Genomic DNA, 24933 nt, shown 5'->3' on the forward strand with positions numbered 1-24933 from the left:
TTTAAGATCAGCTAAAAAAACACTTTTTTGAAAAAACAAACGTTTTTGAAAAAGTTCGCGTTGCTTTAAAAAAAGTTACGTTAAATATTATAAAATAAAATTACATAAACTTAATTTCTAAACAAAAAGTAACTTAAAAACAACGTTTTTTAATAAAAGGGAAACAGCGTATGAGACTTTTTGTTGATAAACTTATAAAGTAATACCGTATCGTACGGTTACTTCAACTTTGTAGAGCAAGATGACGTAATCATAACTTTTGCATATGAAGCTTATTATTGTAAAGATGATTTATATAGAATAACGTGTTTGAACGTTATGAATACACAACCTTGACGGCTAATGTAAACCCACCGTAAGAAGTAGCCTCAAATAACGGTACAATAAAAACGTCTTATATCCATGAAAAAGCTTACTTCTTTCCCTTCATTAAAGACACGTTCAGCTGTTATTTCATCATTACTCCATTAGGTGTTACTTCACCGTTGACACAGTCAACTGTTATTTTATTTTGAATTAACTAGTTATTGAACAAAACTTTGTTCATTAATTAAAACAGACGTTTTTCATTCATAATTCCTTTTCTATTTTTGCCATTTTTTTATTTTGCTTGAAAAATGAAATCTTTATTAGCTTAAAGATAACTTATGCTTAAATATAAATTTTCAATACTTTTTAATTTTATAAAATAAAAGCAATTATTTTTTTTAACATGACGATATTAAACTTGTACGAAAATGGTCTATTATTTTCAGTCACATATCTTTACTTAAGTAACTTTTATATCTGGTGTCGCGTTACTATATATTGGTTTTCCGTTATTGCTTTTACATAAGTTGGAAACTTGAAGTGGTAATAAAAATTTATATATGCATTTAAATTAATTTGTAATAAGAAAAAATTGCTTGAAAACATTTTATTATAGTTTCGGGACGTATCGCAATTTTTTTCCATACGCCGTTATTTTACAAATACTACTTTTGTTGTATTAAGAACTTTGAGCAAGCCAATATTTTAAAATGTTCTCTTTAGTAAACAAACAATCCATTTCTTATCTCTTGTTGAACTCCACGTGACTTTTTGTTCCGGCTTTGTAAGATGGCGCGTGAAAACAATACATTTATAATCTAACAAAAAACAATCAAAACAAATCTATTGTGAACAAACGAAACGTATATAGTTCACCAATTGTATTATCAATCAATTTTATTTGCAAAGAGAATTGTCAGAATAAAACAAAAACTCTAAACGAAGAAAACAACAAATGATGGCAGCCTCTGAAACAAATTCAAACTTCGCGACACATGTGATACAAAATAATAATATTACACATGCAGTTTCTCAAGAACAAAGAAAAGGTGAAGGCTATGGTTCTACAACAATTTCACTTTCTGAAGCTGCTCAGTGTCTTAAAAATTTGGGTGAAGAAGGTATTTTGTGTGACGATGCTTTACTTCGCCTTACAATGTCAAGTACCTCTGAACACGGAGAAACTGAATTTCTAGATGCAAAAAACAGCCGCGTTAAACGTCCCATGAATAGTTTTATGGTTTGGGCTCAAACAGCTAGAAAAAAACTTGCTGAGAAATATCCTCATCTTCACAATGCTCATTTGAGTAAAATGCTTGGTAAATTATGGAAAATGTTGTCACCTGATGAAAAACAGCCTTACGTGTTAGAGGCATCACGGTTTGTTATAGTTGTTATGCTTTGTACTTAAATATAAAAATATTAGATTGAGTATAAGAATATTTTATTAAATAAAATATAAACAACAAATGAGTCATTAACAGTATTGAAAAATTTAGTTAAAAATAAGAATAGAGTGAATTTTTTTTTACAAGACATAAAGCGTATATGTAAGTTTAGTTACTTTAAATACGGCAATATGGGTATATTGGCTTAAAACCTGATAAAAAAAAAACAAAATAATATACAAATAGATGTGGCTACAGAATGCTACAAAAAAAAACCCTTTGTCAATGTTTGTACATTAAACAGCAAAAACAATTTTTCTTTTTTTGTGTTGACTTTGCAAGCAAACATATTTATCAACTATATAATTCTGCATTAACATGTAAGCATGAAATTTCAACTATTGTAAAAATAATATTCCTCAAAAAATATTTGTACTGCTTTAATAAAGAATTACAAATTTAGAAAACAAATTTTAAAGGTGTTCGTAAATGTTAAAAAAGTGTAACAAAATCCTTTCTACTGAAACTTTTTTTTGTTACTTTTGTTGAGTTGGAAAGAGTTTTCACTAGGTTTTGCTATCATCCTTTTCTGTTTAATTACAATTTTTAAATGAGGGTTTTGTTTGGAGTTAAGGACATTTTAAAGAATTTTTTCTGACTGCATTGAATTTTAAAATGCAACAATAAGCTTTTCACCTTCAAATTAAATTTTTTATTTTTGAGGTAAATTTTTTTGAAAAAAAAATATTTAAGAGATATTTTTAGGTGCTGGATTTGTTTGACCAGCTTTTAAAGAAAAAAAGTTGCTGTGACTAAGGATGGTTATTAAATATCTTGTTGGTAAATCTGAAATGTGCAACTCCATGTTTGGCAAAAGATCAAGAACATTTGTTTCACCAGGAAAATCTTTAAAGGAAGGTTTATAAAACCTTTCTTTAAATAAACACTAAATAAAACCTCTCAAAGAAAGTTTACAAAATCAAAAATATTTTCATTTTTCTGAAACAGGAGCAGTAATAAAAAGCATAACAGTAATTTTTAGAAATTAACACTTTTTATAACAGTTAATTCATTCTTAATGCTAAAATAGTATAGGATCTTTCATCTTCAAATGGTTATTTTTAACCACATCAGAAGCTATAATTTTTGCTGCTTTTGAAACTTGGCCACGTACTGAAGGTGTTTTCTTGCACTTTTTTAACAGTGCAATGATTGGATGTGCTCTACCTCAAAATGTTGGCTGCCAACAATGCTGACACACACTTTAATTGGGAACTGGTGGAGTAAATTATTGTGTTGCTATTTCTACTTCTATATCTGAACCTTTTTGAAAAAATAAAATGTTTTTTAACATAGTTTTTAGTGTGTAATAGAGCTAGACATTGTGATAATTGACTTTGACTGTTACTGCAGTTTAACTTTTATAATGAGTTTGAATTGAACTTTGTAGTTTATTCTGTATTTGTTTATATATAAAAAAAGTTTGTTCTATTTTCATAATTTTTAAGAAAAGGTTATTAAAGATTAGATAATCTTTAGATTAATGCATATTATGTGTAATACATGAAACCATTTACTTAAAAAATATTTCAATTAGTTTTTAATTTTGTTAAGAATTGAAAGATTGTTATAGAAAAAAACATTTTTATTGGCTTTTCTAAAGCCACTGGAAAATGTGTAATTTTTTTATTTGGAAAAAATTTATCTAAGAATTCAATTAGTATAAAGCATTATTTCAACATTCTTTTAACACACATAAATCACTAAGCTTTTGATTTTGACAAATTAGTTAATATGTAGGCGGAGGCGATTCTACAAAAAAATTGAGGGGGGAGGGTGTGAAACCTAAAAAAGTACTGACTGGCTTCTTGAAGAAGAAAAAAAAGATCCTCAAAAAGAAAATTTACCCATCAAATACCAGACCAAATTCGTAAAAAAACTGACTATAACTTGAAAATCGCCTTCTTCGGGGAGGGGAGGGGGTGTAACACCCCCTACCTTACCCCAACACATACATAAAATTGCCTCTGTATGTGGGCAACATATAGCTGACAACATTTAAAACTTTGGATAATTTAAAGTATCAATTTAAAAAAAGTTTTTAAATTAAATTGGTAAATGAAAGAATGCAGTTTATTGTTATTTTCCCATGCTAACAATATTGTGATGAGGTAAATTAAAAACTCACACAACTGCATAATGTATTACTTTATGTATAGCTTATTATACTAGCTATGTAGCTATGTAGCCAATAGAATAGTCTTGTACAAGACTATTCTATTGGCTGTTATTCTGGCTAATACACAACGATATTCTAAGCTATTCTAACTAATACATAACAATATTCTTGGTTATTCAAGCTAACATGCAACAATACTTGGTCAACATTCCTAGAGCTGTACAGTTTGCAAAAAGAGTAGAATCTTGCCCATCAAGTGGGCAAGATTAAATTACTAGAGGTAAAGTACAAGTCTGTCAATAAATCTCTTGACCATTAAAAGATATTATATTGACAATATTTTTAGTTTTGTTAATCTTGTTTTTTAAATTTAAGTGTCTTTGAATAATTTTTCATGACAGTACTTTACTAGTTGTTTATTACCCTAAATACTGTTAGAATTTTTTAATGAAATCTTCAAGTTTTGATCGTTGAATATATATAACTTACATAATCTTTTATAAATCTTTAAGCTTTTTTGACGTTGTTGACTATTTTATCTTGAAGAAATGTTAAGTTTTAGTTTTAAGAACTATTTGTATCTTAGTTTCTTTTATTTTGTTATAATTGGCTTTATTAAAATTCCAATTGTTATTGCTATTTATATTGTTATTAATATTATTATTATTATTGTTATTATTATTGTTTTTATTATTATTATTATTATTACTGTTGTTTATATTTTTTATATTATTATTATTGTTGTTATTATTTTTGTAATGGGTTTACTAAGTTTTTGCTCAAACTTCAAATAAGTTTTGCTACTGAAAAAAGAAAAGATATTTTGACAAAAAAAAAAACAACTTTAAAAGTAAAACTTAACTAAAATATAACAAAGCTCTATTAATATTATTAATATTACTCTGTGAGTTAATTTTAATAAATTATTTTTACAGTTTTTTAAATGTTCACAATTTTAAAAATGTAATTTATTATAATGATTTTTTAATTGTCTTTTAAAAACTATTAAAAAAATGTAATTTACTCGTAGAGTTATAATTTTTTGAGCTTTGTTATATTTTAGTTGAGTTTTACTTTTAAATTTTTGTTTTTAAAAAATTTCGTTCCTTTTTTTGGTCAAAATTTTTAAATTGTTTAATGATTGTCAAGTTAAGCTTTTTTGCGCATTTTTGAAATGTTCTCAAGACTAATAAAAAGCTGTGGTCAAGTTGTCACAAAATATTAAATGTGTGGTCAGGAATAGCGTACACTTGGACGCCATTTCTGACCACACATTTTATATTTAATATTTATTTGCAGACAAGTGTATTCTTATAATTTAAAAAAAAAAAAAAATCACAGAAAATCAATTGTTAAGCATTTTTTTAGCAATACTTAATTGACAAAATTAATTATTAGTTTTATAAATAACATCTAAATATAACAGATGTTCACTAAGTTTTTGCTCTAATTTTAAAGTTTTTTACTAATTTATTTTTCAAGGAAAATAAGTTCAGTAAATATCTTAAATTTAGTAAATTGAGTAAATACTATTTATTTTGTAACTTCAATAAAATTATTGTCTTATAAAATCAATTCTTTTTCTAACATCTTCTATTAAGCCCTGTACTGATGCTTTAATGAGGCATATTTGTATTCTCCGACAAAATTGATGGAGTGATTAATCTTTCTAGCCATTCTCATATACTTTCCTTTTCAGTATAAACCAAAAGTCCTCACAGGGTCAAGCCTCTGGCAAAATGACAGGGTTGTCTTGTTTATTAACAATTATTTGACATACTCAATGGAATTTTCAATCATGTAGTCTAAAATAGATACTGCATTATGTCAGCTTGCAAGATCTGGCCAAAATGTTTAATTGTCATTTGAATGATACTTTTGAATGAAAAGAAACCTAGTAGCCAAACACTTATCTCTATATATTTTCTGATTGGTTGCATTCCCACTCTTGACAATATACAAATTGAATATTCCATTAGGAGATAAATCTAGTTAAACAAGGAGTTTTTTTTCAAGGAAACTTTTCAATTTATTTTACATTTTATTTTAAACTTTACTTTGGCTGACTTCAATTTTACTTCAGCTGATTTAAATAATACTTTGGCTGAGTGAAATAACTTTTATCATCCATTATTTATTTACAATTTTTTGAAAAAGTGTTGCACAATTTATTATATTCTCTTTTATTTGAGTTTTTGTTTAACCAGAAATGGGTTACTTCTTCTAGCAATATATCAAGAGATTGTTTTTCCACTTATTAATATAAGTTAGTTGGCAAATAAAACGTTTGGCAAGTTCCAAAATTCTTGAGTTGTTTTTGGTTACTTGTTCTAAAATGGTTTTAGCTTTCTTGACGAATATTTTAACAGGATGACATGGTCTTTTTCTATCTATAGCGCTTATTATGAACTTGTGTTGTTTAATTATGGTATAGACAGTCCTTTCATGAACATTAATTCCATTGACTTTGTAAACCTTGAAAATATTTAAATAAGTCATGAAACTTTGCACCTTGATTTTATATGTCGTCAATTGAAAAAAACGACCTGTAGATCTTTTTTTATGGCACTAATGTATCTCTTTAACTTTAGACTATTTGTCGAATTTTTTGTCTTAAAGGTATTTAATTTTAGAGTCTTAAATTCAGTTTATTTGGTATAATATTGGAATACAGTAAAATCCTGGTAACTTGAACCCTCAAAGGACCAAGCAAATTGGTTCGTCTAAACAAGAGTGTCACTTAAGTGAAGTGAAACAATTGTACTTGCTTTCAACGGTACTTATGCTTTCAACGGTACTTGTGCTTTCAACGGTACTTGTGCTTTCAATGGTACTTGTGTTTTCAATGGTACTTGTGCTTTCAACGGTACTTGTGCTTTCAATGGTACTTGTGCTTTCAGCGGTACTTGTGCTTTTATTTATTTTGCTTTATGATTATATTACTATTATTTAATTATACATATTATATAATTATTTTTGTACAAATTATATATTTTTATAGTTTTAGTATCTAGTTTTAACATATTGTGTATTTTTAGATTTGTTTTAATAAATATTGTTTTTAAGGATTTTAGTATCTAGTATTTTAACCATGAACCTCTTGGTTGTGAGCCGAGTGTTCTGCTAATAGTCTACTACTGCATTAAATAAATTAAAAAAATGGTAAATACAGTTTACTATTTTTTAATAAAGTAAACTGTTTTTATATTACTGTTTTTTAATAAAGTAGTAAACTGCATATATTATTTTTTTATCCTTTTTTTAAAAAAAAAAAAAATAGATAAAAGTTTGTTTTTAGATTATAGTATATAACAATTGTTTTTAAAATGTTTCTTGGGAAAAATCTAAATAATAAATTGTGACAAAATATTTCATTGTATCAAAATATTTCATTGTATCAAAATATTTCATTGACAAAATATTTCATTGTAGAGTGGGAAAGAAAATATTTCATTGTAGAGTGGCAAAGAAAATATTTCATTGTAGAGTGCCAAAGAAAATATTTCATTGTAGAGTGGCAAAGAAAATATTTCATTGTAGAGTGCCAAAGAAAATATTTCATTGTAGAGTGCCAAAGAAAATATTTCATTGTAGAGTGCCAAAGAAAATATTTCATTGTAGAGTGCCAAAGAAAATATTTCATTGTAGAGTGGCAAAGAAAATATTTCATTGTAGAGTGGCAAAGAAAATATTTCATTGTAGAGTGGCAAAGAAAATATTTCATTGTAGAGTGGCAAAGAAAATATTTCATTGTAGAGTGCCAAAGAAAATATTTCATTGTAGAGTGGCAAAGAAAATATTTCATTGTAGAGTGCCAAAGAAAATATTTCATTGTAGAGTGGCAAAGAAAATATTTCATTGTAGAGTGGTAAAGAAAACAAAACTAGAAGTTATTGTAAACACTGAAAAATTAAATATTTTAACTCAAAGAATAAAATACACTATTAATTTAAATGAGGAATTAAATACCCATAAGTAGCATGTATTTCTAGATATAAAGATAGGCTTCAAAAATGTTGTGATCCATTTAAAATCCATATGAAAAAAGATTTTGTATAGTCAACATATTATCAACAACTTCAAGTTAAAATTACAGTTAAACAAGTTTTATAAATGAAAATAAACTTTAAGAAGATACAGGAGTCAAGATGAAGTTGGTAAAAAAGAACATTATAGTTGCCAAAACCTTGATAAGTCAATTTTGAATAAAAGTGATTGATTGCTCCAAAATATTTCATCTCAAAAATGCAGGTAAGCGTGGGAAATTTGAAAAAATTAAGCATGACATACGGATGGTTAAGCTTGCCCACACAACAAAATTGATATTGAAAAAAATTATATTAAAAAATGATTTACATAATCTTTTTTTGCAAACAACAATAAACTATAATTAAAATATTTAAGTGCACTGGGTCGCAATTACTTTTAGTTTGGTGTAGCAGCTTTTGTTAAAATATTTTAAGCAATACGTGCTTATCTGCATACAAAATGGTGTTAAAGAAATTTTGTAACACATCACTCTCTTCAAATTATGTCAGTGAGGAAGGAAAAAGAAAAAAGATTTTCTTTGTAATTTAGTTTGCTTCTAAGTTAAAGGTTGGTTGTTTTTTAAATAATTAAATTTAAATTAAAAAATAATTCTTTAGATAAAATAGTTGAATTTTACTAAATCTAACTGCATTATTTATTTTTAGATGATGGAGTTGTTAACATTTCCTCTACGAAAGCAACTGTTACACCAAGTTTTTTGCGTGATCATTTTATAAAGCCTGTAGGAAACTGATTTTAAAACTATAAATAATCTAGGTTGAAGCCCAATAAAAATTGTTCAAAAACAAAAATATTTAAACCAAAAATCCTTAAGAGTCATTTTTTGTAAGAATCAGGCAGTCAATGGAAGTGACCTCCTCCAAATTGCTTGAATTTTTTATATATTGATCAGAATATAGAAAAAACCTGTTAGGGAAAAAAAAAAATTTCAAAAATGTTTCGTTCACTCGGAATCTGGGCTTAAATTTTTGAGATTTTTTAAAAAATTTTTAGAAATTTAGTTTTTGCCACCTTTGAACCCATTTTTTTGGCAAGGCAAAAAGTTGCACATAGCTTTTGTAGTTAATATCAGACGTAACCCAAAAGCTCTCTCCAAAAAATATAAAAAAGTTGCGTGACACTGTGCGGTTGGCTAATTATCATAGTTCAAAAGTACAAAATCAATCACTTTTGTCAATTTTTAATCGGAGTTAATTCTAGTGGCGAAGTGTTGCACACAATTTTTCTTTTAGGATTTGAAATTATCAAAGGTATTGAGTCTAAAAATGCAAAGAAAGTTATATGATACCTAAGGCCTATTAATATATTAAGGCTTGAAATTGGAAAAAAATGTTTTAGTATACTTACAAAATGAACCATTACGGCAGAGGCGCTTAGTTTTGTAAAAATGTAAACATATCCAACTGTCAATACAAAAAGGTCCTAACATAATAATAAAAAAAATTCGTGTGATCTTTAGATATTAAGTTAAAAATAAAGGTACAAATTGTTAAAAATGATTAAGTACGAAGAGATATTTTTTTGGACACACAGATGAGGTTTTCGCTCACAATAAAATTTCTATCATTAAAAATTAGCATTTAGCATTACACAAAACATTGCACGTAATGTGAAAAAATTTAAGCGTTTCTGACTATGATATAGAAATCATAACAATTGAAATAAATAATAATAAAAAACAATACATGATCAGAAGTGAATTATTTAAATTTACGTCATAACCAAATAACTTGTGGTGATCGAATGGAACAAAAATCGCTGATATCACGATTGTGGAGACACAAGTTAGTGGGCGGTTGTTTACTTTACCATAAAAATGTCTTAACTTTATTTTAACGATCTTTAAAATTTGCATAAATAGAGTAGATATTTTATCATTGCTATTGAGAAATAGGTACTGCATAAATAGAACTTGTTTTTAGTTGAGTATGAAACAAAACAAATATTTTTATGAAAACTGTTGTTGCTTTTCAAAAGGAAATTGTGGATCATTCAAAAAACATAAAATTATAAACAAAATGTTCTACATTCATCAGCTGGGAGATGTTGATGTTAAGAAACACCTCATCAACTTAAAGGTAATTATGTATTTTAAATTTACGCAGACTGTAATATAATTTTTATAATTACATACTTTATAACTTCTCTGCAATAAGATTTTGAGACAAAGTTCTTTAAACAAAAAAAAATAGCTCTTTTAATTAATTCCTCACTCTTTTAATAAATAATCACTAAATTAATCACACTCTTGTAATATTGTATTTTAATAATAACAACAATGTATTTCAAACTTGTAAACATTTTTCGTGAAGAGTCAGATTATAAACAATGCTTTAAATGACACACTTAATAATTGTTTAAAAAATTGTTTTTAGGTCATGCGATTAAACGATAATAATATTTGGGAAGAAAATGGACTTATTGCAAATAGACTTAAAAGAAATCTTGAAAAGGATGAACAAATATGTGCTTTTTACCGGTACACGTTTGGTATTGCATGGAGTCCTCCAAAAACATGCTTTCATCCTCACCATCTAAATATAAAAGGAAAAAAATCTCCCGCTTTAAGGGCGTCACCAATACATGTCGTCATATTAATGTCAAAGCGATACAATGAAGTATTTTCAGTTGGTGCAATGCTGTGTTTTACCCATTTAAAGCAAGAAACTGCTTTATCTAGAGTCAACGAAAACGCCAATTTATGTACAGAAACACAAACGCAACAAGGACAAACATATATGACACCTGCTACTCCAGATGAAGAATTTGATCCCGGTGAAATTAATGTTTCACAGGAGATTTTGGACGAATCTCTAAGAAGCCGTGAGAGTGTAACTGAGGTTCTTAATGCAAGTCCAATAAAATTTAGATTAAAAAGGAAGTTCGAATATCTGGAAGATACTACTAAAGATAAGTTAAAACGCAAGTATGTTTGCCTAGAAAACTTATTAAAGAAAAAATTTGCGGAAGCTGTTGCTCCTGGACAAGAGGAAATACTTATAGATTTTCTTAACAGTAAAAATGTTGATGAAATAAATAGCCCTCTCCCAATTGAAATTATTCGTGCTCAGAAAATATATTAGCAAAGTGATTTCATGGGAAAGTTAGTTATCCTCTCATTATTAGACCATACCAAGTATACCAAAAAGTTTATAATGAACACATTTGAGTGTACCAAACATCGTATAGAAACAGCAAGAAAATGGCATGCATCTCATAAAGGGTTGACATTTCCAGAGAAGAAAGTATTCGTCCGATCTAGTCTTGATCAAACAAAGTGTGAACATTTCTTAGACTTTATATTTACAAGCGGTATTTTGCATGATGTTGCTTATGGAATAACCAAATTAAAATACGACAGCGGTGAAGAACAAAAGATAGTGCATGCAATACTGACGACAAAATATAGCCACGCTATCATGTTCTATCGAAAAAGTTGTAGTGAAAACAATTATATACCATTATCTGATTCAAGTTTGTGGAAAGTATTGCATGCAATAAAACCTTCAAGTCGAAAAAGCTTAGCTGGATTAGATGATGTTACTGCTTCAGGCATGAATGGTTTTCAAACATTACAAAAATTGGCACAAAGATTTAGTTCTAAATCTCTCGAAGCTGCCCTTGAAAAAGGAAAAAGGTATTTGAAAACAAGTTATCAAACCAATTGTAGTGTCAATGACTCAAACATTTCTTCTCATAGCTCAAAACATGCCTTATCAGATCCATCTGAAAAAAATCTTCAATCCAACACAGAGATATCAGAAGTGGTATGTGCCGATTGCTATGATTTGTGCAAAGCTATCGAGATGATCAAAGAACTAACAATTCAAAATTCTGACGATGCTGATTCTATTTATGATTTGGAAATTGCTGTAAAGGATGTATTCAACTACATAAAACACCTGATGAGAGATTCTCAACAGAAAAAGGCAAAAATCGAAGCTTTTAAGCAATTAAACGATGAAACTGCTTTCTGGCTTAAAGATTTTTGTCAAAAAATTCTTCCGGTTCGATACAGAGAGGGCCAAAGAGAGTATTTTGGCAAGAAAGGAATGAGTTTACATGTGGATATATTCTTCATAAAAATAGCAGGAAAGTTATTCAAACGTGTTTACTTTACTTCAATGTATAGGTGTGATCAGGGAATAGGTGATGTTGTTTCTTTAGCCACTGCAGTTTTAGACCAATTCAGAATTGATCAACCGCATATCAAGAAAATGTTTACCAAATCTGATAATGCCGGCTGCTATCAGGGAAATCTTTCAGCTGAAGCAATCTACAATGTATGCAAAGAGAGAGATATAAAGTTGCTGAGATATGATTATAATGAACCCTGTTGTGGAAAAGATCAATGTGACAGGGAGAGTGCAGTTGTAAAGACAATTTTAAGGAGTTACGTTGACTCTGGTAATAATCTTTTGACTGCTGAAGATATACACAAGGCTATGCATTATAGTTTTGGCGCTAAAGATGCAAAAGTAGCAGTTGCTCAAATTAGCAATGATAAAACTGTAGTTACTGGACCAAAGATTAAGAACATTAGCAACTATCACTCATTTGAGTTTGGTGAGAAAAGTATGAAGATGTGGCGTTATTTCAATATCGGTGAGGGAATTGAACAAGAGTATGGAAATCTTAAAATTCAACCCTCGATTAAGTTGTTGTTGCCATATAGCAAAACAGATAATTCAATTAAGCGTAACAAGTCACTTAAGGAAAAGCAGAAAAGAAGTGACAGGCAATTATATTCATTAAGATTTTGCACTGAAATGAATTGTACTTTATCATTTGAAAGCGATGCTGAGTTAGAAGAACACATGCTATCCGGTCTTCATACAGTTCCGAAATCATTAACATCATTGGATAAAGTTCGCAACTCGTTTGTTCATAAGATGAAAATTACTTCACAACTAAATATGCCAATTTCTTCATCCTCTAACAGTGCTTCCGTAAAAGACAAACCACATTGCATGAACATTTTTCTATTGCAAGGTTGGGCATTACCAGTTCGAAGTTCTTTTAGATTTTCAAATCAGCAGAAGAACTGTTGTATAAATACTTTATTCGTGGAGAAGAATCAGGTAATAAAATGAGCCCTGAGCAGGTTCACATGCAGCTGAGGAGAGAACTTCCGCCTGATCAATATGTAACTAGCCAACAGATAAGATCTTTATTTTCAAGGTAGGCATTGTTGCTATCAAAACTTTTGCAAATTAGATTATGTTTCTGACTGTTAAATAGTTCTTTTACAAATATGAAATTAAAATTTAGGTGAAAGTTATAATTTTGTGTGTTTGTTTGCATATGTTTAAAAATATGTACAATTGATATTGTTATAGATTTAGTAACCTGAAAAGAAAAGGTAAGCTGGTAGAACCGACAACAGAAAATAATGAAAATAGTCAGATTAACGATAACAAAGAAGTTTATGGCGAAAATGATGACTTTAATCTGGCAGGAGACAATGAAGATGATAATAAATATGAGGAAGAAATCGCCAATCTTGCAAAAGAAATTTGTCTTGTATGGAAAGTGAATGATTGGGTTGCTGTTGCATATGAAAAACAATGGAATATTGGATATATTGTGGAGGTAATATTATTCAAAGTATATATTAGTTTCAAGTTTTTATTTTGTTTTACAAAACAGTGCTCTAAAATAAAAGGAATATAAATAAAATGTAAAAATAATTTCAGAATGACATTATATAAGACTTTACAAGTTTTATTGAATGTAAGCAAAATTAAACAAATCATAAACTCTTTATTATATTATTTTAAATGTTGCGCTAATACTTTTAGGTATCTATAACTGGGATCAGAGTTAATTGTATGATTAACGGGCAAGAGAAGAATACTTTTCGCTGGCCAGTTACTACCGAGGAGATAAATAACCAAACTGATAAAATTATCTGTTTAGTAAATGCTCCTTTTCTAATCAGTGGTTGTGGCAATTATTCATTATCCGAAGAAGACTATAATACAGTCATATCATTATTCTTAGAGAAACTTACTGCAGCAGAGTAGAAATTATGTGTGATGTGGTGGATAATGTGTGCAAATGACTCTATTAATAAATGAAAAACTAATTTTTAAATGGAAAAACATTTAAATGTTTGATTTATGTTTTATTTAATTAGCAATATAGTTATCTTGATGTTAGATTTTTGTTCAGTTTTTAATTCATGTTATATCATGCGTGTGACAAAATCACACGAATTTTTTTTATTATTATGTTAGGACCTTTTTGTATTGACAGTTGGATATGTTTACATTTTTACAAAACTAAGCGCCTCTGCCGTAATGGTTCATTTTGTAAGTATACTAAAACATTTTTTTCCAATTTCAAGCCTTAATATATTAATAGGCCTTAGGTATCACATAACTTTCTTTGCATTTTTAGACTCAATACCTTTGATAATTTCAAATCATAAAAGAAAAATTGTGTGCAACACTTCGCCGCTAGAATTAACTTCGATTAAAAGTTGACAAAACTGATTGATTTTGTACTTTTGAACTATGATAATTAGCCAACCGCACAGTGTCACGCAACTTTTTTATATTTTTTGGAGAGAGCTTTTGGGTTACGTCTGATATTAATTACAAAAGCTATGTGCAACTTTTTGCCTTGCCAAAAAAATGGGTTCAAAGGTGGCAAAAACTAAATTTCTAAAAATTTTTAAAAAAATCTCAAAAATTTAAGCCCAGATTCCGAGTGAACGAAACATTTTTGAATTTTTTTTTTTTCCCTAACAGGTTTTCTCTATATTCTGATCAATATATAAAAAATTCAAGCAATTTGGAGGAGGTCACTTCCACAGTTTCAGGAATTTGCCTGATTCTTAGAAAAAATGGCTCTAAATGTTAAAGTTTTATCTGATAAGAAAGACACGAGCCTTACAAAAAAAACTAGTTTTGAGACTAATTTATCAATAGCTTTGAGAAATTTCCATTATACAAATTATTCAAGATTACAGACAAAAAATTATTTATCACCAAGTTCTAATTTAAAAATTTTGTATGAAGAAAGTTTAGCATTCATTAACTGAGATAAATATGAAATTTTTTTACCAGTCAAAGACCACCTGAAATGATTAAAATTGCTATTTTGAACTCCCTAAAAGAGTTATTGGTTGAAAAAAAGTCAGAATTTTGAAAAACAAGGATTTACAAATAATCATGATGTAATTTGGAAAATATATATACTAAAAATTCATAAAACCATTAAAATTTTATATAAGCGTTTAAAATAGTTTTATTGTTTGCGACATGCTACTTTAATTTGCTTTGTTGACAAATTGCAGCATAAACTATATCCTTTTTTGATTTACTTATTTAAATTACTTTCATTTTAATGGTTTAATAAACCTTTTTTTCATAAATGATTGAAGTTCTTATTTTATTATTGTTTTATTAAAAAAAAAATATATATTATTTTTATAATAATATAAAAATATATAGTAACTGCTGTATTTAACTGAGAACATTTTTTCTTTTAAATGTATTTAGTCACTATTTCTTTTATTATTATTTTTTTTCTTTAAATCATTTTATTTGTTTTTTCGTAAGTTTTTGCTGCAAATGTAATAAATGAATGAATGCTTTATAGGTAAATTTAAAATTTTCTATTATAGGATTCTTAAAAACATATGGTTTAGTAAAATCTTGTTTTATATAACATTAGTAACTTTTGTGTTTCATAAAACAATTGTCTTCTTAGTATTAAATATCAAGTTTAAATAGTAAAAAATTTGCGCACAAGTATTAATAAAGTTATAAATAATTAATATTTACAGTTTTTCAAATGAGCAGAGATAAAAAAATTACCTCTGAATAAAATCAGAGACAAAACTATTATTTAAAATTTTTGTATGTAACTAAGAACATTTTCTCAACCAAATGTACTTTTTTTATTTATATTTTTTGTAGCTTTTTCTCGCTGATGAGAAGCCATTGCAATGAATTATTTTTAAATAAATTTGCTTTTACTAACTATTTTTCCTTTCTATTACTGAATTTTAATAGAAATATCAAACGTCAACCCATCTTAATGAAGGCAAGACTAACAACGCTTTCTATTACTGAATTGTAATAAAAACATCAAATGTCAACCCATCTTAATGAAGGCAAGACTAACAACGCTTTCTATTACTGAATTGTAATAAAAACATCAAATGTCAACCCATCTTAATGAAGGCAAGACTAATAACGCTTTCTATTACTGAATTGTAATAAAAACATCAGACGTCAACCCATCTTAATGAAGGCAAGACTAACAACGCTTTCTATTGCTATCATGCAAATATGTTTAGTTTGTTTCATTTTTCTAGCTGATGTAGGCTGGCTGTATTTTAAATCTGTTAGATCAATTATAACTGCGACTTTTTGTTGAAAAGTTTCTCTTTTAAACCAATCACCAGGATCAAAATCAGAATCACACGAAGTGTCTTCACTATTATTTTTGTTAATTTCAAAATTAGACTCCTCTAATTTTTGATTGTTTCACACACAGCTTTCTCATTTTGATACTTTCTGTTGTCTAAAAAAGTCAAAAAAATTTAATAATATGAAATAAATAAGTTACAGGAAGAAATACAAACTTTCTTTCTGTACTTTTTATTATCTAATCCAAGCATAAATCTTCTTTCCCCTTACTGGTCCTTCAGAAACTCTAAATCCTCAAGCTTGTCTAATCTTTTTTTCTGTCGTTTTAATGGCAAATCAGGAATCCCAGCCCATACTATTTTGTTTAAGTAAAATTTAAATTCATTTTTGCCAAATCTACAGTGGATCACCTTTTTTCATCTTTCTTAAGATTTAAATATTCATTATTTATATTCAAATTTGAAAGATTTTTTGTTAGACTTTAGATCATTTAGTATAAGAAATCCAGCTTTAATCCATGGTTCTTTTTACTTTGCCAAAATACAGTCGTATTTACATTCTATTGAACATCTTTCAAAGTGTTTCTGAGGGAGACAACCAAGATTAGTGGTTTTTTTTGATGTTATTGGCAAAAATGATTGAATGTAAGCTATGTGCTTCAGGATATCTGTCCCTGTTGGAAGCTGAATACCTTAATTACAAAAATAAGAATTAGAGTTTATAACTACATTTTTTTACTTAAGGGATTAATTATAAAACTAAGTATAATGTTTTATGGCTGGCTATGCTTTTTTGATAATAATCAGTTTTTTTTAGATCTTAATATTCTTTCATAGCTTTTCATTTATTTCATTTCATATTCTTTCATTTTTGTGAATTGTTTTTCTAAAAAAATGCTTAGGGGATAAGGTATAAGTCATGAGCTCAAAAAGTTGAGCTCAAAATTGTGTTTGTTAAGAATTTTTTATTTTTTACTTAGGTTTACCTATAGTTCTTCATTACCCTGTAGGGCAATGATTTTTTAATTTAATTTACACAGTCTGTGTCATATCAGCGTGGAAAATAAGAAATCAAAGGCGAGCGGTCAAACTGACCGGCTAATTCTTAAAATTGACGTTCAATTGCTTTTTTTTGGGCAGTCGAAATTTTAATTTTTTTGGTTTAAATTTTTATCGTAGCAATTATTCTGTATGACGAAACTTTGTAAATAAAACAATAACTTGATACTTTAAAATGAACCAACTCGTATTCCTTTTTTATTTGTATTCTATTTACAAAAAAAATAAAAAATAAACATTTTTATGTTGTACCAAAATAGTTTAAACTAAATACTTAATCAAGTATCGTTTTATGTAATACAACTATAATAATTGCCAGTTATAAAAAACAAAGTTTTATGTAACTTAAAAATGTTTTTTTAAAGATACGTTTCATCTGATTCATTATCCAAAGTTTCATCGAAAGACGATTTTAAATCTAAAGACTTTTTTTTTCTTTTTTTGAATAAATTTTTCGACTTTCTTGTGTAGACTTTTGCAGCGTATCTTCGGCCCATAATTCAATGGCAGGATTCACATCAAGTTCTTCACTATTTGTTTCATCAGTGCACACCCAAATTAAATTATTGAGCCGTTTTTTAGTTAAGCGATTTCTTGTGTCAGTTTTAATTCTATTCATAAGAGAAAAAAGACGTTCGAAACAGGTAATACAAACAATAATCCAACAAGAAGTAGAACTGGACTCCAATCTTTTTTTATAGAACTCAAAAAAATTTGATACCATACTTTACGGTACTCAGTTTTATCTGGTGCCAAATACTGACAGTGTAATCAACTAAGTTATGCCAAGCATCTTACATTTTATTTACACTCCCAGTGAAGTCAGGATAACGTAATGGCATATTATAAATTTCATACAATTTTTCGATGTTATCATCAGCAAATGAATTATTGGTGTTATTTTGAAACCAGCCACCAGTGTTTAGGATTAACATTCCATACATATCAGGAACTGTATTTTGTGTTTCCAAACGCTCTTCTATGGATTCGGCAATTAACGCTACAATCATTGATTTCGAACTCTTAACTAAAGTTAGTGCGTTTGTAAAGTCATAAAGCTCAACATCCTGGAATGAATACTTTCCAGTGTTGTTTGTTACTTTTGCAAGGTTGTTTGACTGTTGGTAAATCATTAAATTATTTTTTCTTCAAGCGATTTAACTGTTTTTTAGTTTGTTCAATAAATCCAGATGATGCTACGGAATCAATTTCGTTGCTTTGAAAAGATAAAGATAACAACTTTGCTGGCGATAAAACTTCTATGAATAATGCTATATAAAGAGGTATTCGTCCATGATTTCACTCCTGGTGATACCCTTTAAACTTTGCTCTTTCTGCTTGAGTAAAACTGAAATCTGCAGTCATGTTTTTGAGATATACTCATATTTGTCTAAGATCATCTCAAGTGCTTGGATTTTATGTGCAATCCATCGTGTTCCTATTTATTATTGCACAAGTATTTTATTTTATAAAAAGTTTTTATTGCTCGAAACACTGTTTTATAAAGAACTTTTGTTGTATAAAAAACACTGTTTTATAAAGAACTTTTGTTGTATGAAAAACACTGTTTTATAAAAAACTTTTGTTGTATAAAAAAAACGAGCATGTAATAAAGTATATTATTTTATAAAGTATTTTTTATAGATAAAATTGAAAAAAAAAAATCCAATATATCTGATGCTTTTTTGGGGCGAACACCTGCAATGTCAAATGAATTACCCTCTTCAAGGATAGCAACAATCTTTCTAACTGTCGTAACTTTTTGGGGGATTTTTATAAATATTATACATTTTCAAAATGATGTTATTGATATCATTAAACACTTTTATTTGTGCAAATTTATCTTTTAACGCTAATTCAAGGCGATGTGCAACACACCAACCAAAAGTTATCCATGGAATTTCTTTCTGAAGTAATACATTTACACTTGTCCTACTTCCTCTATTTACAGCTGCGCCATCAGCACCATAACCAAATAATTTAGTTTCAAAATTTTCGATACCTTCTGATTCAAGGGATTGACTGATTTTATTGAAAACTCCTTCAGATGTTCCATATTCAAGATCAGAAATAGAAAGAAAAGAACACTCAACGCATATCTCGATCTTTCCTATTGGAGTAGGATCGAAACTGATAATAAATATAGCTTCTTTTTCAATTACAGATACATCTGTTGATGCATCAATTAAAATACTGAAGTAATTTCGTGTTTATAATTTATTTCTGAGAATATTTGACAAACTCAATCCAATGTAATCAATAAAAGTTCCACAAGTTATTTTATTTCTATATGCTTGGCCAAACTCTACACCATGATTTTCTTCCAAACGCAGTATTTTAGGGTATAGGCTAAGCGAAGCTCTTCTTTGAAATAAAGTATGCTACCTAAAAATTTTTTCTTGTTAAATTTAGATCTTTCGTGGTCATGGTTTTCAGGCCCGATAAAATATAAGTTTGCCGCATTTTTTCTGCAGGTTGCTTAATTTATCATTTCGTTCGCTTACATCCATTCCTTTACTTTTCATTGCTAATTCGTAGGCTCTTTGATGTGGCAAACCATTTGCATGATCAACTGCGGCATTGTGCTGTATTCTACAACTACCTTCATCGCTTCCCCATTCTGGCGTATATCCTTTAAAAATATCAATTTGTTTAGTATACTGACGACATACAGTGCATTTTAATGCTGTAACTTCCATTATTAAATATCTCTAGTCATTCATTTGCATTATATTTTGCAAGAGTAGTGTTTACCCATTTTTGAGCTGTTGTTAGCTGTAATTTTCTACTATTGAGTTTTTTCTTCCTTTTAACAGGTGGTTTTAATTTCGATCCTGCTTGCGTTAAAAATGAAAGTGTTGTTTGTCTCTTTTTAGTCGCCTCCGTTTTGAAGTGTTGATGTTTGATGGTTCTCTTACAATTTAATAACATAAAAAATGTGCAAATTCGCAATGGTAATTTGAAATTTATTTAAAAAAAACTCATTCATTGCTATGACTTCAGAAATTGCGGGAAAAGGTTACGAGAAAACTAAATGAAATAAAAGGAGAAAATGTTCTTAGTTACATACATTAGTTTTAAATAATGGTGCACGTTTTATATCTCATTTGTATCATTTTATATCTTTCATTCATTTTTATTTAAAATCATTTTATAAACTGCTAATGTTATTTAATTGATAATAATGTTAATGCCTCTTGCCGGCAAATGCTGAACAAATATTAAATAAAATCATGACGATCGTTTTATGAAATACTATCAAAATTATTTATGTTACTTAAAACGAAACTTTATACTACAATATATATATATATATATATATATATATATATATATATATATATATATATATATATATATATATATATATATATATATATATATATATATATATATATATATGTATATATATATATTTAAGATTTCAATAGTAGAAAAAAAAGCAAACGCGCATTTGGTAGTTTTTAATTTTTTTAAATATTAAAGTTAACTTCTCAGTCACTCTACGTCAACCGAACAAAGAGTAATAGAGTCATCAACGGCGTGGACACATAAAGCAACTCAAAAGACAATTTGTTCAAAACTGCTCAGAAAGAAACAATTTCTTCACCATCCGTGTTGTCAACCCATGGAATGCTTTGACCTTAAATGCGGTGAACCTCGACAATTTCAAATATGTCATTTTTTGTCATGACGGTCATAACAGTGATGGTATGATAAAATGATTTTTTTTAATAACTTTTTTGCTTTAAAGTATTTTTAAATAGTTATAAAAAAAGAATATGTTTTTTCATAACTTTTTTGCTTTTCCTCTTTCTCGTGGAATCGCCCATATATATATATATATATATATATATATATATATATATATATATATATATATATATATATATATATATATGTATATCTATATATATATATCTATATATATATATCTATATATATATATCTATATATATATATATATATATATATATATATATATATATATATATATATATATATATATATATATATATATATATATATATTTAAATATATATATATATATATTTAAATATATATATATATATATACATATATATATATGTATATATATATATATGTATATATATATATATATATATATATATATATATATATATATATATATATATATATATATATATATATATATATATATATATATATATATATATATATATATATATTTATATATATATATATATATATATATATATATATACTTTTTTGCTTTTCCTCTTTCTCGTGGAATCGCCCATATATATATATATATATATATATATATATATATATATATATATATATATATATATATATATATATATATGTATATCTATATATATATATCTATATATATATATCTATATATATATATCTATATATATATATATATATATATATATATATATATATATATATATATATATATATATATATATATATATATATATTTAAATATATATATATATATATTTAAATATATATATATATATATACATATATATATATGTATATATATATATATGTATATATATATATATATATATATATATATATATATATATATATATATATATATATATATATATATATATATATATATATATATATATATATATATATATGGGCGATTCCGCGAGAAAGAGGAAAAGCAAAAAAGTTATGAAAAAACATATTCTTTTTTATAACTATTTAAAAATACTTTAAAGCAAAAAAGTTATTAAAAAAAATCATTTTATCATGCCATACTATGATTTTATAGTTGCTAGGGTTGTATAAACATATTTTGATGCTTATTTACAGTTCTGTTGGGTAGTGTTAAAAATCATATTGTATACCCATTGTTAAGAACTTTGATAATGCTATAGTGCATTATTTTAGCAAAATATACATGGTTTTTAATAATCATTTATACTTTTTTTCTTACATCATTGATTGTGTCGTTTTATTTGTTGTTTTTAAACATTTGATTTTTCGTTACAACCATCACTGTTATGACTGTCATGACAAAAAAAACATACAAAGGCTAATAAAGCTTCTTTTTTTTTTACAAATATATAATTCACTTCCTTAAATTCCAATAAAAATGCAGTTTTGTATTAAATCCCAATAAAAATTGCATTATTCTACATGTGTTATCAATATATCATAGCATAATGCTTTTTAACTGGTTCTGGTGGTTTATGACAGGTCAATTTAAAAACTGCCAAAAATATGATTTCTATAAACTTTTAGCATTGTAATACATCCAGTTATTATATCCTTAATCATAAACTAATTTTATGTCATGTGTAGTTTATTTGTTGTCATGTGATTATGTTTTTTTTTTTAATGCAGAATACTACAGGATTTTTTTCTGAAAACCTGAGTTGTCACCCTCCCTAAACTCAAAGAGGTTATTGTAAGAAATCACGAAGTACATGTTTCATAACTATAGTTATTAAATTTTCCAAAGTTTTAGAATTTGTGTTTCAGAAAATTTAAATGCAGAAGTTGTCTTTACTATAAGTAAAAAATTTACAAATTTTAATAATGGCAACCAAAAATGTTTGATACTAAAAGTTAAAAGTTACTAATTATAATAAACAACAAATAGAGTTTTTTGTTTTTGTTTTAAAATATATATATTTTTTGAAATTTATAATTTTAATGAGAATTAAATGTTGTAAAATTTTGAATTTTTTCTTTAATTAAATTTTTTTAACTTAATATTATACATTTTAGTTCCTTTATCATTACCTATTTGTTCTTAGGCTTGACAAACTACATAAAGATGAACATCCTGAATATAAATACCGACCTAGGAGGCGACCTAAAGGACTTAAAAGAGGATATAGCACTCCAACTATGATAGTGAGTCCAACTACAACAAGTAAACCTTACACAATACCTTCTAATTGGGCTCGAATTGTTCATGCACCAGAAAATGAAAATTTGATCTCACCACGAGCAGAGGCAGCTCAAATTGTTTATGCTACAGATGGCATGCAATATTATGCTGTTCAGAAAGGAAGTGGTTTTACGCCAACAATGGCTCATCATCATGGAAACTCTGTTATTGTATCTCCCGCAAACCAACCCATTACACTTGTTCAATCAACGTCAGCTCCTACTTCAAATTATCCGGCTTATGTTACAGTACCGATGCCTGCAACATCAACTGCAATTTTTCATCCTATTGCTATTCCTGTGCAGGGTGTTCACACTCCAGCTTTTGTTTTAAGGTCTTCATACCCCGGAAGTAATATTTTATCTCCATCGGCAATTCCTATTGCTTATCATAATATAGATCATAGAACAATTGAATCGCATATGCAACCTAACCAACATATAAAAACAGAAAGTACAAACACTATTGTTAAGACACCTGATGGTGAAACTATTGTTATTATACAAAGACCAATAGATGGTCATGTTGTTCCGTTTCAGTTAAGAGAAGTTCCTTCGGGAGCAACCAACACTATAACAGTTGTGCCTCAGTCTCAGGTTATACAACAACATATTGTACAAACTCCAAATAACCAAGAGACAAAAATATTATAATAAATACTAGATCAGTCTATTCATTTATCTTAAAAACACGGGTGTAAATATTTTTCTTTAGTTATTTGAATTTTTCAAAAACTAACAAACTTTAGATTTGTTTTCTGCCAGAAAAATTTTAAATTAGAAAGATTAGAAAAGGTTGTTGTTCATTGTTTTTCTTGAAGCTTTTACGTTACAATTTATTTTGTATTATTTAGACGGGTTATAAACTAATGGAGTTTTTCTAATAAATAAATAATTATTTAAATGACAAAGTTATCCGGTGCAACAAAATATTTCTTGTTTTTTCAGGATCCTAGATTAAAATTACATTTTTTAAAATGTTTTTTACTACTATTGTATGCTCAAATGTTACATATTTTTTGATAGTTTTTTTTTTCATTTTGAAAAGTTGTTAGATATTTGTTTATCTTTAATTTTATTTTTTATATTACAACTTAATTTTAATTTTACGTTCAAAGTGTTTACATTATTTGGATTTTTTATGTTACCCTAGTGCTTATATAACACTGTAAGGGCTTACATTATACTTTTATTTTTATAAATTTGTTATTTTATAAATAGAAATTATAACTTATGTAAAGTCTATTTATATTCAACTTCTCGATTTAAGGCAAATGATAATATTAATCAATCAGAGGTAGTAAGGTACATATACATTAAAAGCCTCAAAAGAAGTGAAATTTTATAGAGATTTCATAAATTAAGATTTTTTTAAATGCAACCCTTTTAAAGAATTGTTTGAAAAAAACGTCTTCATTGGTGTTTTTTTTTTCAATTTTTGTTTAATAAGGTTTTTTTTACAATAAATTTTAAACTGAATGTTTTTTAAAAGTGTTATATTTTCAAACTTTCTATGAAATTTCGTTTCTTTTGAAATCTAAATTAATATACTTTTGGAGAAAAATAGTTTTTGGTAATATGTATAGCAATTCCATGATACGCATTAATGCGTTCTTAATCGAGAAAACAAAAGTTCACGATAATTACATTCT

General features: G+C 27.1%; 1 protein-coding gene across 1 annotated transcript; it reads left to right on the forward strand.

Moving 5' to 3' along the window:
* Positions 1-1057: 1057 nt before the first annotated feature.
* On the forward strand, positions 1058-24515 carry LOC100201982 (transcription factor SOX-18). Its single transcript, XM_065793872.1, has 2 exons — positions 1058-1689; positions 23146-24515. Exons 1-2 carry the CDS (start codon positions 1265-1267, stop codon positions 23933-23935), a joined length of 1215 nt encoding a protein of 404 aa, XP_065649944.1. The 5' UTR covers positions 1058-1264; the 3' UTR covers positions 23936-24515.
* Positions 24516-24933: the final 418 nt, after the last annotated feature.

The sequence above is a fragment of the Hydra vulgaris genome, chromosome 03 (assembly GCF_038396675.1).
Source record: "Hydra vulgaris chromosome 03, alternate assembly HydraT2T_AEP".
Classification (NCBI taxonomy): Eukaryota; Metazoa; Cnidaria; class Hydrozoa; order Anthoathecata; family Hydridae; genus Hydra; species Hydra vulgaris.

What these genes read in the sequence shown, in the direction of transcription:
- LOC100201982 (XM_065793872.1), top strand. Translation starts at nt 1,265, where the DNA reads ATGATGGCAGCCTCTGAAACAAATTCAAACTTCGCGACACATGTGATA. An exon ending in TACGTGTTAGAGGCATCACG is followed by an intron (nt 1,690 to 23,145) that starts GTTTGTTATAGT and finishes ATTTGTTCTTAG; the next exon opens with GCTTGACAAACTACATAAAG.